At 35.3% G+C, this 16,712-nt stretch overlaps 1 protein-coding gene and 1 pseudogene across 1 annotated transcript; both read left to right on the top strand.

Annotated features, from left to right (window-relative positions):
• Nucleotides 1-5,245: 5,245 nt before the first annotated feature.
• Nucleotides 5,246-8,931, top strand: LOC139858123 (cation/H(+) antiporter 18-like). Its single transcript, XM_071846976.1, has 4 exons — nucleotides 5,246-5,434; nucleotides 6,088-7,089; nucleotides 7,278-7,855; nucleotides 8,116-8,931. Exons 1-4 carry the CDS (start codon nucleotides 5,246-5,248, stop codon nucleotides 8,765-8,767), a joined length of 2,421 nt encoding a protein of 806 aa, XP_071703077.1. The 3' UTR covers nucleotides 8,768-8,931.
• Nucleotides 8,932-11,784: 2,853 nt separating this feature from the next.
• On the top strand, nucleotides 11,785-15,872 carry LOC139860471 (uncharacterized; annotated as a pseudogene).
• Nucleotides 15,873-16,712: the final 840 nt, after the last annotated feature.

The raw sequence follows: 16,712 nt of genomic DNA on the forward strand, positions 1-16,712 counted from the left end.
GTATAATGCGCAAATCACCCGGTACCAGGTCTCGCGCTTAGGAGACTTAATTACCCGAGATTTTATCTTCTATGGAGGAGCCAATGTACTCGTTCTAGAAAGATTTCTTCGCTTACCTAAAAAAAATGTAGTTAGTTATAAGATAATTTTGTTATTCGAGAAAATTTTATTTATAGGAAAGTTTGTTGTTGTTTACTTTTTTTATTTATATAAATGTGTATCATGTACTCAAATTTTTTTGTTTAAATGTAATAAAGTACTTTTTGGTACCAAAAGATTACTCGGATTGCAAAGTTGTAACACCGACCATTTTTTTTAAATATAACGAAAGACATTTAAAAATATACCACAACAACAATTACATTAATACATCAAATCCATGTCATATTATAATAGTTCACAAACAGTGTTACGTTATTACAAAAAAACTATTACAAATGTCACATCAGAGTTCACACGTCAAACATGTCATCTGCACCTACACCCGACCCAAACTAGCAGTATCTAAACCTGCATGGGTGAAAATGTGGGGGATTAGCACTCGGCTAATACATTTAATGATTTAAACAAAAACAAAATATAAGAAAAAATTCATATTTTTGGAGAAAATACAAAGAAAGACAATTATGTTAATGAGATATCACTACATATATGATATTAATTCAAGTGATAAATTTATACATTAGTTATTTTGGGTGAAAGCGGGTTCATCCATAGATGAAATTTTTCCTCCATATCCATATCCATATCTATTTCGATTCATCCATTCCGTATCCATATCCATTTAGATCGTCCATATCCATGAATAATCGGGTGAATCGGGTGGATATCCACTCGATCGGGTATCCATTGTCATCCCTAGTTAAAACCTAATACCCCACATTGTACGGATATTTACAAGTTATCTGATATCTTTCATACTTCGTTAGATGGTCCTAACGGAGTCCAAATTAAATAAACAAATTATGTGACCCTTATCACAAACTGGTTTTAACTACCAATCAGATAACACTAAACATTACGGATACATTCACCCCAAAAGATTAGACTTTATAACGACGAAATATAATAGAAATATAACTGTTGCTCATCCGTACGGATACATGCCTATCCGTACGGATCCACTATACATCCGTACGGATATGAATCTCGCCCGTACGGATACAATGGGACCACATCTGTACGTTTGCACTTCATCCGTACAGATACAATACCTATCCGTGAAGATGCAAGCTGCATTCGTATGGATGCAGTTTATCTGCAACAGCAGCAGTTTTATGTCGAGCCAAAATCACCAAATCTCGTTTTAAGACCTGTTTTTTTTACCTCAAAACCTACTACATCTTTTTTACAATTCGTTTTGGGACTAAAACCACAAGATTTACACACAAGCAACAAAAGATTTGAACAATTTTTGACACAAGCTCACACTTTAGCAAAAACCTAACTATATAACCCAATTAATCACAGATTTAACCACAAATCTTACCTTGTTTGAAATCTTGAAATCACTAGACACTGGTTTCCAACACAAATAGGAATCAAGAATGAGATTAAGGATTTAAGGTTTCAAAGAGTTAGGTACGGTTTAATTAACGAGTGAGTGTGTTGATGATTCTAGAAAAGGAACAAATGAATCAGTTCAATACACAAATAAGGGTTAAAACTAGGGATGACAATGGATCGGACATGGATCAGGTTAGGTCGTATTCATATCCATATTCATTTATCTTTTTAATCTATATCCATATCCATTTATAAAATTTCATCCATCCATATCCATATTTGTCAAGTGAAGCGGGCTAATGGATAATCATTCATATCCATTTAAAATTTATTTTATTTTTAACAATTATGAGCGGTGACTCACTGTATACGATCAGAAGTAATAGTTCTTAATAGTTTATGCGACCAAAAGTCACATTTTTAATAAACTATATAACAAATAGTGTATTAAACGTGTTAAGATATCGATTATCTATAATTTGCTTACTTTTTAGTTAAATGGAATAACTTTTAAACCACCAAAGTACGATAAATGCATTTGATGATTTAAACAAAACAAAATATAAGAAAAAAAATTATATTTTTGGAGAAAATATAAAGAAAGACAATATAGTTAATTAAATATCACTACATATATGATACTAATTCAGGTGATAAATTTATATATTAGTTATTTCTGGTGAAAGCGGTTCATCCATAGAAATTTTTTTTCCCCTCCATATCCATATCCATATCCATTTCGATTCATCCATATCCGTATTCATATCCATTTAGATTGTCCATATCCATGAGTAATTGGGTGAATCGGGTGGATATCCACTTGATCGGGTATCCATTGTCATCCCTAGTTAAAACCCAATACCCCACATCGCGCGGGTATTTACTAGTTATCTGATATATGTCATACTTCGTTAGATGGTCATAACGGAGTCCAAATTAAATAAACGAATTCTGTGACCCTTATCACAAACTGGTCTTAACTACTCATCAGATAACACTAAACATATAATTAAAATAAAAGCACATATATTAACAAATATATAAACCTAAGGGCAAAAATGGTCATCTTACTTCTAGCCCAGGGTTCTGTCTGTTACAATAGTAATGTCAGAGCAATGAACCGCTTTGTGAGTAGTTTGAAGTCATTGTACATCTATGTGGTCATAAAGGAGTATATTATTTCTTTCTTCGACGAACTTTAAACCCTAAACATTTTCACTCTTAAATATTTTCACTCTTAGAGACCAAGTATTCTTAAGACTCATTCTCTCTTAAAGCCTAAAATGCTCCACCTTAATCTTGTTGAAACCATAATCGTGTACTTGCGTCGCCACATCTCCAGTATCTCACCGACGGGTACGACTGACATTTTGCTTACCATGTTCTCTACTTATTCTTTTACATGGATCAACTCTTCCCATCCTTCTTCACGATAATTTCATTTTTCTGATCACTTTCTTCTTCACAATTTCGACAGCAGGCGACGAATGTCGCGAGTTCTTCACGTGTATTTTGCTTTCGGGTGTTGTTCCTAGTGTGGATGCTGTCTCTAGTTTCTTTGTTGATTTTGGGATCTTGGCCTTGTTTTTCCTTTTCAACGGCGTTTCTTTCTTTCGTTTTATTTCTTTGTTTTTTCTTCTCATTTATGTAAGAAAATGTAAGTAAAATTAGAATAAAGAGTTTTTTAACGACAACATTTAGTGTTATCTTAAGATGAATAAAGATATACCTAATCGTAATTTATTGAATTGAAAATGATGATAATTATAAAATTATACAAAGACTTTTATATACAAATGACAATCTTAATTTAGAAAAAAGAAAGATAACAAAAATTTATTGACCGGGTATTTTTAATCATCTATCTACACCGACCTACCATTCGTAATCAATTAATCAATAATCGATAAAATAGGAATTAAAAAGGCACAAGTGTAGAGATGGATCATATTTAGAATTAGTTAGAATTAGAAGTTGACTAAAATTAAAACTGATATATCTACAATAAATCAAATTTATTTATCTATAAATAGATATAAACCCAATGTATATTTTTCTTAAATCAAAACACATAGCCCAGCCAGAGAACACTTGCTTATCACTCTCCTCATTCTTTGGAACCCTAATTTCTCTGTTTCAATTACAAGCAATTTTCACAAAAAGATACCGTCAAAATACTCAATAATCTTTTAGTATAAGAACCCTTCAACGATTGCTTCAGCTTTTGTCGGTTTCAGGTAGTTTTACTGTTTTATTAATCAAGATTCTTGAAATATCAATGTGGGTATACATCTACATGATGTTATTCAACTTAAAAAAGATCACCCACAAAAAAAGTTCGAGTCTTGATCTAAATTTCTTAGTCCCCAGTGTGTTTTTCTTTCATGATTTTTGAATCAATGTGTGTGTTTACATCGGCATGATCTAAATTATCGATCTTGATTTCATCCTTATTTTGTGTGAACGAATTAAGGAGTTTAACGTGAATTTAGGAGGGCGGGATTTTGTGGGGTCGGTGAATGGGGAAATTTGGGGGTGGGGGTATAAAGGTAATTTCAGAGTTAGAACCCTCAAATAGACTAATGCATGCAAATTCAGAATTGGTTTCAGTTTTGCCTAATCACTGAGACACGTATCTTCTTTTGGGTAGTTTGCAGATTATAGATATTTTTAGAGTTTGTAAAAACAATGAATGCAAAAAAAAAAAAGAATTTAAATTTTGTTCTTTTCAGTAAAATATCAAGAAAGTGTTATTGCAGAACAATTTTTTAAAATTTATGTAAATTCAAGACTTCATGTGGCTCTTTGTGATATATTATATGTTTGCAATGAATGCATTTGTTGATCTTCTTTACATATGCATGTAACTGAAGTTATATATGAATATAAAAATATAATATAATTATAAATTAAATGGGAATATAAAGTTTTGTTTTTTATTGTTATCAAGAAAATCCCACTTGTAACTTATGTTTTGAGTAATTATATTCATCTTGCCTTTCAAAAAAAAGAAAATCCCACTTGAAAATAATTATTTGTCTTTTTGTTTAACTCTGAATTGGTATTACTTTCTTGTTGGTTGGTCTTTTTGGAGCATACCCAAATTTGGTTTACAACCTAATTACTAGCAAAATTAGATTCTTTCACAAGATCCAAATTTGGTGACCTGTGTCAATTACAAAGACAAGTGGTTTTTGTGCAACTAGACAACCTTCCATAGTATGAACCTAGTTTTGGCTATATACGACCCTCAGTATTTTTGGCGCGTGTTGACTTATGGGTCCTGGTCCGCCCCGTTTGGGTCTACTTAGGGCTAATTATTGGATTACCAAAGGCGTCTTCGAAGCATGTACAAAGTATTCAACCAAACAGGGACCTTTACCAAAGTTGTGAAAGGCCTAATATTTCCTATTTTTTAGTAGGATTTATTTTTCATATGTATTAAAAATGCATACTAGGGTTTTGTGTGAAGTTTTTTTTTTTCCGTCCGAAGTCTTTTAGTTAAATTATCTTTTTATACGTATTGAAAAGTTTAACCTTTACCAGGGCTTGGTTGAATACATTGACTGGGTCTAATGCACTAATATGAATGGACATAAATATGCATACCCTGCAAATCTTTTGTTAATGTAATATGTAAAATTGTAAAGTTTGATCAAGCTCGTAAATTTTTTAATGCAGATCGAGGTGTTGTGATTTAAAGCTCGCTCCGGTTATAAAGAAGTTATCGTAGTTCAAAATGGCTAATAACTCTCACTGTCCACCGCCTATGAAGGCTACTTCAGAAGGGGTATTTCAAGGAAACAACCCACTCGATTACGCGCTCCCTTTAGTAATCGTACAAATATGCCTTGTTCTCGTTCTCACTCGTGTTCTTGCCTACCTTTTGAAACCATTAAGGCAGCCTCGAGTCATTGCTGAAATCATTGTAAGTTACTTCATTCGTTGTATGCTCGTTACAGAATCATTTGTTGTTTAAGCAAAAGTTTAATGAGTTTGTGCACGACTATTAGCTTATTAGGTTTGACTTGGTATAATTTAATTACGATCTTTGCGGCGAAATATTTTAAAAAAGGATGTAGTTTCCTTAGGTTTTGCTTACTTTTGACATGATCTCTTGATTAAAATAGACCAATAATGCAGGATACATATTATAATAAACAAACAAGAAACAGTGTTGTGATTAATTAATGCCTAGTCAAATGAACTTTCACATGGTGTATTGATACAATTATACTATATTTCTTGAAATAGTAATAAAGTAGTTACATTTTTTATAAAGGTGTCAATTTCTACTCACTCACTTTTTAACGGGTTGTTTTGTTTCTGTTTACGCTAAATGGGTCAAATTAACATAGCTATATGGGTAACTGGTTGAAGGTAACATGAACTCTTATTTTGAAAACATCAAGTCTCCTAAACTGTTGTATTCAAAGATTAACATTAACGTTATACAGTAATTAATAATTATTGTAGTCTCAACCCAGTTTAGATAAGCCCAATCCGCCCGTTTCAGCCCATGTGTGATTCTAATCAGACAACATATCCAATGTTTTTAATGATGTGATTTTTGTCTTTCAGGGTGGCGTTTTACTCGGGCCATCGGCACTGGGCCGTAACACAAAGTATCTTCATGCTGTGTTCCCTAAACGCAGTCTTCCGGTTTTGGACACGCTCGCAAATCTCGGGCTTCTGTTTTTTCTCTTTTTAGTTGGACTCGAGCTCGACTTAAAATCCCTTCGTCGAACCGGGAAAAAAGCGCTTTCGATAGCTGTGGCCGGAATCTCACTTCCCTTTATTTTAGGAACCGGTGTTTCGTTTATCCTTCGTGGGACCGTTTCTAAAGGGGTCAACCAAGGCCCGTTTATAGTCTTCATGGGTGTCGCGATGTCCATCACCGCCTTCCCTGTTCTAGCGCGTATACTAGCAGAACTCAAATTGTTGACTACCGATGTCGGTAAAATGGCCATGTCAGCAGCCGCTGTTAATGACGTGGCAGCTTGGGTGTTACTCGCTTTGGCTGTCGCACTCTCGGGCACCGGGCGGTCCCCACTTGTTGCGTTATGGGTTTTCTTGTGTGGTTCGGCTTTTATCGTTCTGTGCTCGTTTGTGATCCCGCCGATCTTTAAATGGATGTCTAAACGATGTCCCGAAGGTGAGCCCGTGGACGAGGTTTATGTTTGTGCTACTCTAGGTGTCGTGTTGGCCGCGGGTTTTGTTACCGATTCGATCGGGATTCACGCGCTTTTCGGGGCGTTTGTGGTCGGGGTTCTTATCCCTAAAGAAGGGGCGTTCGCGGGGGCGTTAGTAGAAAAGGTTGAAGATCTCGTCTCGGGACTATTTCTACCACTTTATTTCGTATCGAGTGGTTTAAAGACGAATGTTGCATCGATCCAAGGGCTTCAATCATGGGGGTTGCTCGTTTTGGTTATATGCACCGCGTGTTTAGGGAAGATCGCCGGAACCGTTGGTGTTTCGTTATGGTGCAAAGTACCGTTTTCCGAGGCCCTTGCACTCGGGCTTTTGATGAACACTAAAGGGTTGGTCGAACTCATTGTTCTTAACATCGGAAAAGACCGTGGGGTATGTATTTTCACATTATACAACATGTTGTACTGTACTGTACAACCTGTTAATGTACACTTATGATAGTTATGATGAATTTATAAAAAATGATGGTGGATATATCAATACACATTTTCACTACCATGTTATATTATAAATTATTATTCGTCGTTATAAAATCTAATCTTTTGTTTTGTAATTTTTAGGTGTTGAATGATCAAACATTCGCGATATTGGTTCTGATGGCTCTTGTGACGACCTTCATCACGACACCTTCGGTTATTGCAGTTTATAAACCAGCAAAAAGGCATACAAAATCAGAATACAAACAACGAACGATTTATCGAAAGGGATTTACTTCGAGCCCGTTCCGTATGTTCTTCACTTTCCACGGAATCAGAAACCTACCGACAATGATTAACCTAATCGAAGCTTCTCGTGGGACCGGGAAAAAAGAGACACTTACGGTCCACGCGATGCACCTCATGGAGCTAACCGAGCGGTCTTCTGCTATACTCATGGTTCATAAGGCTCGAAAAAACGGGTCCCCGTTTTGGAAGAAAAATTCCGACGCTGAATCCGGTCAGATCGTGGTGGCTTTTGAAGCGTTTGAGCAGCTAAGTAAAGTCTCGATTCGACCCACGACTGCTATCTCTGCTATATCGAGTATGCACGAAGACATTTGTAACGGGGCCGAGAGTAAAAAAGCAGCGATGATCGTTCTCCCGTTTCATAAGCATTTGAGACTCGATGGTCAACTCGAGACAACCCGAGCCGAATACAGGTATGTGAAAGTTAGTTTTATTTCGTATATATACGTATGAATAGTTAGTTGCTAATTCCTTTTCTTTTAGAATAAGTAAGGTTGTCGTTAACATGCTTTATAAATAACTTTTTAACTGACGGTTATCAAACTGTATAACAATATAAAGCACGTTAACGACAACCCTTAGGGCCGTCGTTAGCAAAATCCGTAAAAAAACATCTGTAATGGAGTTAGTTGCGGTCATTAGTTTACTGATCTATGTTTTTTTTTTTTTTCAGGCACGTTAATCGCAAGGTTTTGGAGCACGCTCCGTGTTCGGTTAGTATATTGGTTGACCGTGGGCTCGGTGGAAACTCGCACGTGTCGGCAAGTAACGTAGACTCACTTGTGACGGTTTTCTTCTTTGGTGGTCATGATGACCACGAGGCGTTAGCTTACGGGGCCCGTATGGCTGAGCACCCCGGGATTAACCTAGTCGTTGTTCGATTCATTCTAGACCGTGAGTTAACCAACTCGGGTTCAATTACTGTTGACATTGAAGAACCAAACTCCATCGAAGCTCGATCAATGGACGATGAGGTGATCGACGAGTTCAAGGACAAACTCTTGAAAGAAACATCGAATAAGTACGAAGAGCGAGTTGTTAAAAATGGTACCGAAGTAATTGGCGTCATTCGTGAATATAGTCGGTGTCAGTTGATTTTGGTCGGGCGAATGCCCGAAGGTGAGCTGGCGGCGTCAATGAGAAAAAGAAGCGAGTGCCCGGAGATGGGACCCATCGGAAACTTATTGATCTCGCCCGAGTTTTCAACCATGGCGTCGGTATTGGTGGTCCAGCAGTACCACACGCATCTTTCGATGCATTCGTTAGCTTCATTGAAGGAGGATGAAGTCATCATTAGTGACCAAGGGGAATATGATTCTAACTAACTCTGATGTTTCTGTCAATCGGGCCGGGTTGGCCCATTTCTGTTAAATTTGAGACCAGTCGGGTCTTTTACGTTGTATCCAAATCGGGCCAGCTGTTTTGAGTAACATATAGTGTAAATGAAAACGCTAATAAAGTGGGATGAAAATGGGTAAACTGGTTACATTTGCCGGGTCATGGAGTTTATATGTATATATTCTTTCTTCTTGTTCTTCTGTTTTATTTCTTCTTAATCTTCAAGTAACATTTATATTTATATACTTATTATTTTTTTTTAAAGGCAAATATAAATATAAATTTTATTACTCAAATTCTCAAATTACATTGGACAGTTTACACCATCTATTTCTATATACATACAATGTGTTACAAGATGTCAAGGTGACAACTTGCAATATGAAGCTCGCACTCTACTCAACCTTTATTGTAGAAAAACTTGGGGATTGTGAATCCAATTATGCCCGTCGATAGCCTTGTCTTTACACCTCTTCGCGACCCACTCATAGCTTTTGACTTAATTTCATTGAGTGCAACCGGTACATTCCAAGTCTTGTTTGAGAATACCTTTTGATTACGGTTTTTCCAAATAAGATAGCAACTTGACCACAATACCGCTTGCCAAATACCTTTTCCCACACTTGAATTAGCATGCCCCGTATCCGAGAAAAACTCCCCCACGTTGCGGGGGTTGAAGTTACAGCCGCCCCACCAAATGAACACTTTGTTCCATACGCCGATGACATGCTTGCATAAGAAGAGGGAGTGGTCAACCGATTCGATGTCGTCATCACAAAGTGGACACCGTACCGAATGTAAATCAATCCCTTTTTAATCCAATTCCACTAGAGTTGGTAGTCTTTTCCTCCTAGCGCGCCAAACAAATACCTCAATCTTTTTTAGAACCAACTTATTTCTCAAAGTTTCAACATTATTATTACCCCGAGGAATGATTTTTTCTTCAATCAATACCGTTAATGACTTTGTTGTGAAGTTCCCGTTGTTTCCCGCTCTCCACCTCCATGTATCATGATTCGAAGGGTTGATGACCGCACCTAATAGTAGCTCATTAAGTCTTTCCAATTCCCCTTTAGCACGTCCCGAAGGAGCTCGAACCCAAGACCAATTTCCCGTACAATTTAACCCATCCGAAGTGATTCGATCTTTAACCGAAGCCGCCAAGTCACTTTCTAATCTCACCAATCGCTTGAATCTATGTTTGAACGCCTCTTCTCCAAGCCAAGTATCATTCCAAAAAGATGTTGAGGAACCGTCACCTATATCTTTAACAAAAAGTTTCCTAAACAGAACATTAGTTTTCTCAATGTCAAACCCGCACTTAATGATATCATTCCAAATTGATTTAAAGGAATCAAAATGAGATGGATCATTAAGTATAAGTCCACCCGAAGACCCATAAATGCTCGAGATGACTTTGACCCACAAAGAGTTGGTTTCGGTTTTAAACCTCCACCACCACCTGCCAATCAAAGCCATAATTTTACATTTAAGAGAACCCAAATTAAGTCCGCCCTCACAGTAAGGTAGAATCGTATCATCCCATTTGACCCAATCCATTTTTGACTTATTACCCGACCCGCCCCAAAAGAAAGAACGTCTTACACTCTCAAGATGTTTGATTACACATGGCGGAGAACGGAAGAGCGAGAAATAGTACAACGGGAGACTATTAAGTACCGCTTTGACAAGTGTTAGACGCCCACCAAAAGACACCGAACGAGCCTTCCAATCCGAAAGTCTCTTCTCAAATTTACTAACAACCGGGGCCCAACTCTCCTTCTTTTTCATATTATCACCCACGGGGAGCCCGAGAAATTGTACATTGTATAAAGTTTGGGATAAAACACCATATCGTTTTTTCTATTAAAACGTTTTTTTTTTGTTGTTGTTGTCATTCTAATTGTGGATTGTAATGAGTCTGTATCTGAGAAAATGCATCAAGAATGCACATATGATGTGAATTATATATATTAATAATTTTATAACTTTACTTATAAGCATTTTACTTGCAAAACATTAAAGGTAACTTTCATAATTAACCAGGCTCTCAATACGGTTGTTACAACTAAATTTAATTTTATGGTATACTTTAAGATTTAAGATCAGGGATCAAGTGCCCGTGACCAAGGTTGTAAAAAACGCTATTCGGAAATTAATCGGTCGGGACATTTGAAGGATTAATCGGCAATTCGGAGATTAATCGGAGATTAATCGAATGTTGACCAATGTTACTTTTAATAATAAATATAATAAAAATAAATAATAATTATAAATATATTAGATATAACAATTTCAAAAATGAATAATTGATTAAATAAATTTTTTGACCGAATTAATCCAGTTCAATCCCGTTTAATCCTGTTTGACCGAATTAATCGGCGTTGACCGTTTTTTATAGCGAATTACATTAAACTTAATGGAAGTGTTATATTTCCGTTTAATCACTGATTAATCGCCGTTTAATCTCATTTTTTGCAATACTGCCCGTGACTACTCTTGTATAGTATAATTTATTTATTATTTATTTCACATTAAAACATATATCATTTTCAGATTGAACGTCATTATTAGAAGAATTTGATCCTGGTTTTAGTTACATAATCAGAATTATTAAATAATTTTTATGTCGTACTCGAAAACATTGGAAATTGTCAAGTTTACAGGTGAATTTTTTGGACATAAAAATACTGTAATACATTAAATTTCAAACACGAAAATGACACAAATATTTCTTAACATAATTTATATTATTAAAAACATCTTTAAAAGTTGTCGTTAAGGTGCATAAAAAATTTGTAAAATTTAAAAAGTGTCACATTAAAGTCAAATGTAACTGCCTTATACATGTTATTTATGTATTTTAACGACGGCCCTTAGAGGTGTCGTTTGCAAATTCCTAAGTTTATTTTATTTTTTCCAAATTCATAAGTAATTTTGTTATGAGGTTTTAGGTAATTTTGGTATATGAGTTTATGTAGCCTACAAAATCATTTTCAAATACATGATGATTCAAGGTGCTGATCCGGCTATCTGCTGTTTTGGGGTTTTCGATGGGTTTAGTATGGGTATTGAGTTGCCTAAGTCTATTTTTCCTTCGGTCGATTCAGTCCAAAGTGTGTTAGAAGCTAAGGGTTTGGGTTTGGAATGCTCGGCTTCTGTTAAAAGTTCTGATTTGAATGGTGAGGTGAATGGTTCGAAGGTGGTTGTGGCGGTGAAGGGCACGGGGGTCTGGAAGAAGAAGGGGATGGTGCAGCGGTTGATTGTGTTATGGATCCAAATGTAATGGAACCAAATGACGTGGTTGATGTTCTTGATACTCCTGATGCAGCGATCAATTTAGTTTCAAGGGATATTGATGATGGCGGTGTAAATGAGGCTCGTGTTATGACATCGGTTAACTTACCGGTGATTCCCGATCTTAATCTTATAGGTAAGCTTGACCCCAAGTCCGATAAGAATCTTCTAATAAAGCCGGGAAAAGGGTGACGTTTAATTTGCAAGATGGGGAAGAAGATATAGATGTTAATGATGCGGTTCAAAGTCCTACTCAAGAAGATACGTCTGGTTGTGAGGTTGATGGTAGTACTTTGTTCCCTCTTGATTTGGATGGGGGTGGTTCTTTCTCGAATAATTTTCAAGCTATTTGTGAGTATGCTTTGAAAGGTTCCAATCATTTGCGTGTTGATGGGAAGATTCTTCGACCCACACCCGTCAAAAATATGAGAAAAGCTAGGAAAAAGGTTAAGAAGGTTCATGGTGCCGAATTAGCCAAGTTTAATGTAGAGGGAATGTGAGATTCTTGTTTGTTAGTTGCGATTCTTGTGTGCTTTACTGACTTTGTGTAGCTTTAAAAAGTTTTGTCGGTTTTTCCTTTGGTGTGGTAGATGGTTAGGATCCCACCGGTCGGTATGGAATTTTTGCCCTCTACTTTGTTTTGTATTTGGTTGGTAGGTTTTGTTTTTTCGAGTAGTTAGTCAAGTTTGGGTTAGCTCTTGTTTCAGGTTGGTTTGCTTTCTTCGATGTATTCTCTCGATTTTTATAAAGTTTTCATTATTTTAGCACAACAAAAGAAAATACATGATGTCTCTAAAATAAGATAGTACTTAATTGATTCATCTCTAAATATATTATAATCCATAAAATTATAACTAAAATGTGAATTGTTAGATGAAATAAGGAATATGTCAATGTCAATTATCTTCTATAGTTTCTATTATATTGCTAAAATGATGATGTCATTATTAGGTTAATTCCTTTGTTAAGAAAAAATCAAAAAGAAAAAGAAAAAAATCTAAGCATGGTGGGTGATGTCATTAATCTAAATAATCACTATATATACATTAATAGAGAGTCTAGATTAGCTAATAATTGTTTTCAAAATCCTTTTAATTACCGTTAGATTAAAAAATTACGTTACAATACCCCTTGATCTAACCATCCTTAAACATTTACTTAAAATATTAGCTAATAAATCATTCTTAATCAATATTATACCCGTAATACCCTTAATAAAAAAAAGAAAAAAAAAAAAAAAAACACGGGACCTTAAAATTTTCTATTCGGATCCATCATCCTGACCAAACTTAGGACTAAATGCCCTAAATCAATTTATCTTCTTCATCCATCGACTAATCTTCTTCCATACCTAATGGATACCTAGAATTTAATTTTGATAAGTATTTGCTACTTATCCTTCAAATTTTCTCAGTTTATCTATATCAAAATCGACGAAGCATCGATCAACCGTTTTTAATCTTCATCGATTTGCAGGTATTTTATAATAATTAATTCTTATTCTTATTATTGATGTTTTCGAGCAGATACTGTAACTTAATGTGATGATTTTTCTGATGATGATTGAGCTTATTTTTAGGGTTTCGATCTGTTTCCCCTTTTCGATTTTAATCGGTATGTTGTTTGTGTATGTCTTTGTTATTGTTGCATAAAATGTACTTTTATAGATTAGTACGTACCATTCTTGATTTTTCATTAAATAGTTTTATAATTAGTATGTATGATGTGTGATTGTTATTATATTTGGTGCTGAAACTGCAATTGTCCGGTCACAGGTTCACCAAGTTCATAAATAATCAATCATGGGTTCTTTCTACCATTATTTGTACATGCTCAGTTGACTTAATATGTTTAAATTCAGTTTTTTTCAGGAACTCATGCTATTACCTGTGCACTTTTCGCTTTCTTGAGGCTGGGTGATGAGGTAACACTTCATTTTGGTAACACTTCATTTTGTTACTTTAAATCGTCAAAGGACTATAGTATCTTTTTGTGCATTTTATCATTATGAGTTTTGTAATGATTGATTCGGTTTTTTAGTTATTGTCGGTTGTTGTTGCTCCTTACGATACTCTGGAAGAAGTTATAGGAATAAGAGATGGCAATGGATTAGGTTCTCTCAAAGATTTTGGAATCAAGTATCGAGAAGTTGCAGTAAGTTGTTACTTAGCTTGGTTTCGGCTTGTTTACTTTTGGACCGGTCAATTTGGCTATCTTTTAATTCTCTAGTTGGTCAAACTTATTAAAGGAAATTAACCGTTCAACTTGTTTCAGCTTGCAGATGATGGGGGGCTTGATTGGGATGCTCTTGATTTTGCTTTAAAACCTCAAACTAAATGTGCCCTTATTCAAAGATCATATGGATATTCTTGGCGTAAAAGTTTTAAGTGTCAACGAAATAGCTAGGGCAATACACATTATCAAGGTTTTTAATTTACTCTTATACTGTTCTTTTCATTATACTCTTATTATTTCCATGTGTTATGTGACAAAATAGTGTTAATGCAGACGCAAAATCCAAATTGTATGGTTATGGTGCATAATTGCTATGGTGAATTCACAAAAGCCCTTGAACTTACGATGGTGTTACGTTTACTTTTTATTTAGTTTCTTAGAAACGAATCGGATATTTATGATAACGGATAAACATGGGGCAGATCTTATTGCAGGAAGTTTGATTAAAAATCCCGGTGGAACAATTTCACCATGCGGTGGGTCCGTTGCAGGGAAAGAAAAATGGGTTAAGGCTGCAGCAGCTCGACTCTCTGCTCGGGGACTCGGGGTTGATTGTGGCTCGACACCTGGCGACATCATGAAGACTTTTTTTCAAGGGTTGTACCTCTCACCTCAAATGGTTGGAGAAGCAATAAAGGTATTTTAATCTAATAAAAAACCAAACACCCTCTTAGTTTTATTCTTAATGTGATTCCTTAATGGTTGTGTTGGTTGTATGTTACAAGGGTGGTTTATTGATTGCTAAAGTTATGTCAACAAAAGGTTACAAGTGCAGCCGCTTCCACGAGTGGTACGTCATGACATGCTTCAACGAGTGCCACGTCTTACACTTATTTGCAGAGATTATTAGATCCTTCAACCTTTTAAAACTTTGTTACAGGTATCTTACAGCAATGTCTTAATGAATTTGTAGTGAATTATATAAATTAGATGATCTACCATTTTTAATTTGTTACGCATTATGCTATGTATTTACTTATTACTTATTTTATTCTTGACTAACTTGATAAGCTGTATTACTTATTTATATCTACTATTATAACTTACTTATCTGCAAGATCCTTATAGCTAAAATTTCTGCAAGAAGCATATAATATTTAAACATAAATTAGAAAAAATCAAAGCGCATGCATCCATGAAGACTACTTTTCAACTGTATTAGTATATATACCACCAGAATCCACTCTGTACTCACAAGATACATAACTCGAAAATTTCAGAAGCATGTCTAAAGAGTGTTTTAAGCGGGTGTATGTTCGTACCAAGCCTTTCATATTCATGATTTTCTTGCAGACTTCATATGCAGTTAACGGATTAGTGGTTAAGTCTGCACTAAACAAAGGCTTAAATCATTACACTTTCGCTGTTTATCGAAACACGTTTGCAGCTCTCTGCTTTGCTTCTTTTGCTTTCTTCTTTGAAAGGTATGATCTTTCATGTTAATTATTTCTTGTATGCCATCATTTTTTTGATCATTGCTTTTTTTGACCCAAACAGGAAAGTTAGGCCAAAAATGACTATTTCCATCTTCATCAAGATTATGGTTCTGGGACTACTAGAGTATGTATTCTATTAATTATATATATATATATATATATATATATATATATATATATATATATATATATATATATATATATATATATACTTGTTGCAAAACAATACAATATGCTTATATTTGTAAATTGTAGCCTGTCCATGTTATAAATTTTCAAGTCTGAATTGCTAGAGAGTATTTTAAGCATATATAATTGTTATATGGTGGTTGATATTGTACAATAGGCCTGTGATATACCAGAATTTGTACTATTCTGGAATGAATTTAACAACGGTAACCTTTGCAACGGCTATGTGTAACATCGTCCCTGCCATTACTTTTGTTATGGCTTGGATCTTAAGGTAATCAATTTTTTTCTCTAATTAATCAGGCAGTTTATTATGGCTACATGTAAATGGGCCGGGCTTGTTTGTTTTTGGTAGACTTGAGAAGGTGAAGATGAAGAGTTTACATAGCCAAGGGAAGATCATAGGTACATTAGTGACGGTTGGGGGAGCGATGATAATGACACTAATAACGGGCCCCGTGATTCAATTTCCATGGACATATCAGCATACGATTCATCAACAATCTTCGGTTAACACCAAAAGTTCTCATGATCAGATTAAGGGATCTCTCATGATTACTGCTGGTTGCTTTTCTTGGGCTAGCTTTGTCATAGTCCAAGTAAGATAAATTCCACTCAGTTTATATATGGTTATCATTTATGAATTCAAGAAGACGAACGCTAGGTGTCAATGGCTGATCCATGAATTCTTGTCGACGGGCCCGCTTATCCTTTCGGAATACTCCTGTTTACATTGATGTATATGATGAGAGGTCCAGGTTAAACAAACTGTTAT

The sequence above is a fragment of the Rutidosis leptorrhynchoides genome, chromosome 7 (genome assembly GCF_046630445.1).
Source record: "Rutidosis leptorrhynchoides isolate AG116_Rl617_1_P2 chromosome 7, CSIRO_AGI_Rlap_v1, whole genome shotgun sequence".
NCBI classification, from domain to species: Eukaryota; Viridiplantae; Streptophyta; class Magnoliopsida; order Asterales; family Asteraceae; genus Rutidosis; species Rutidosis leptorrhynchoides.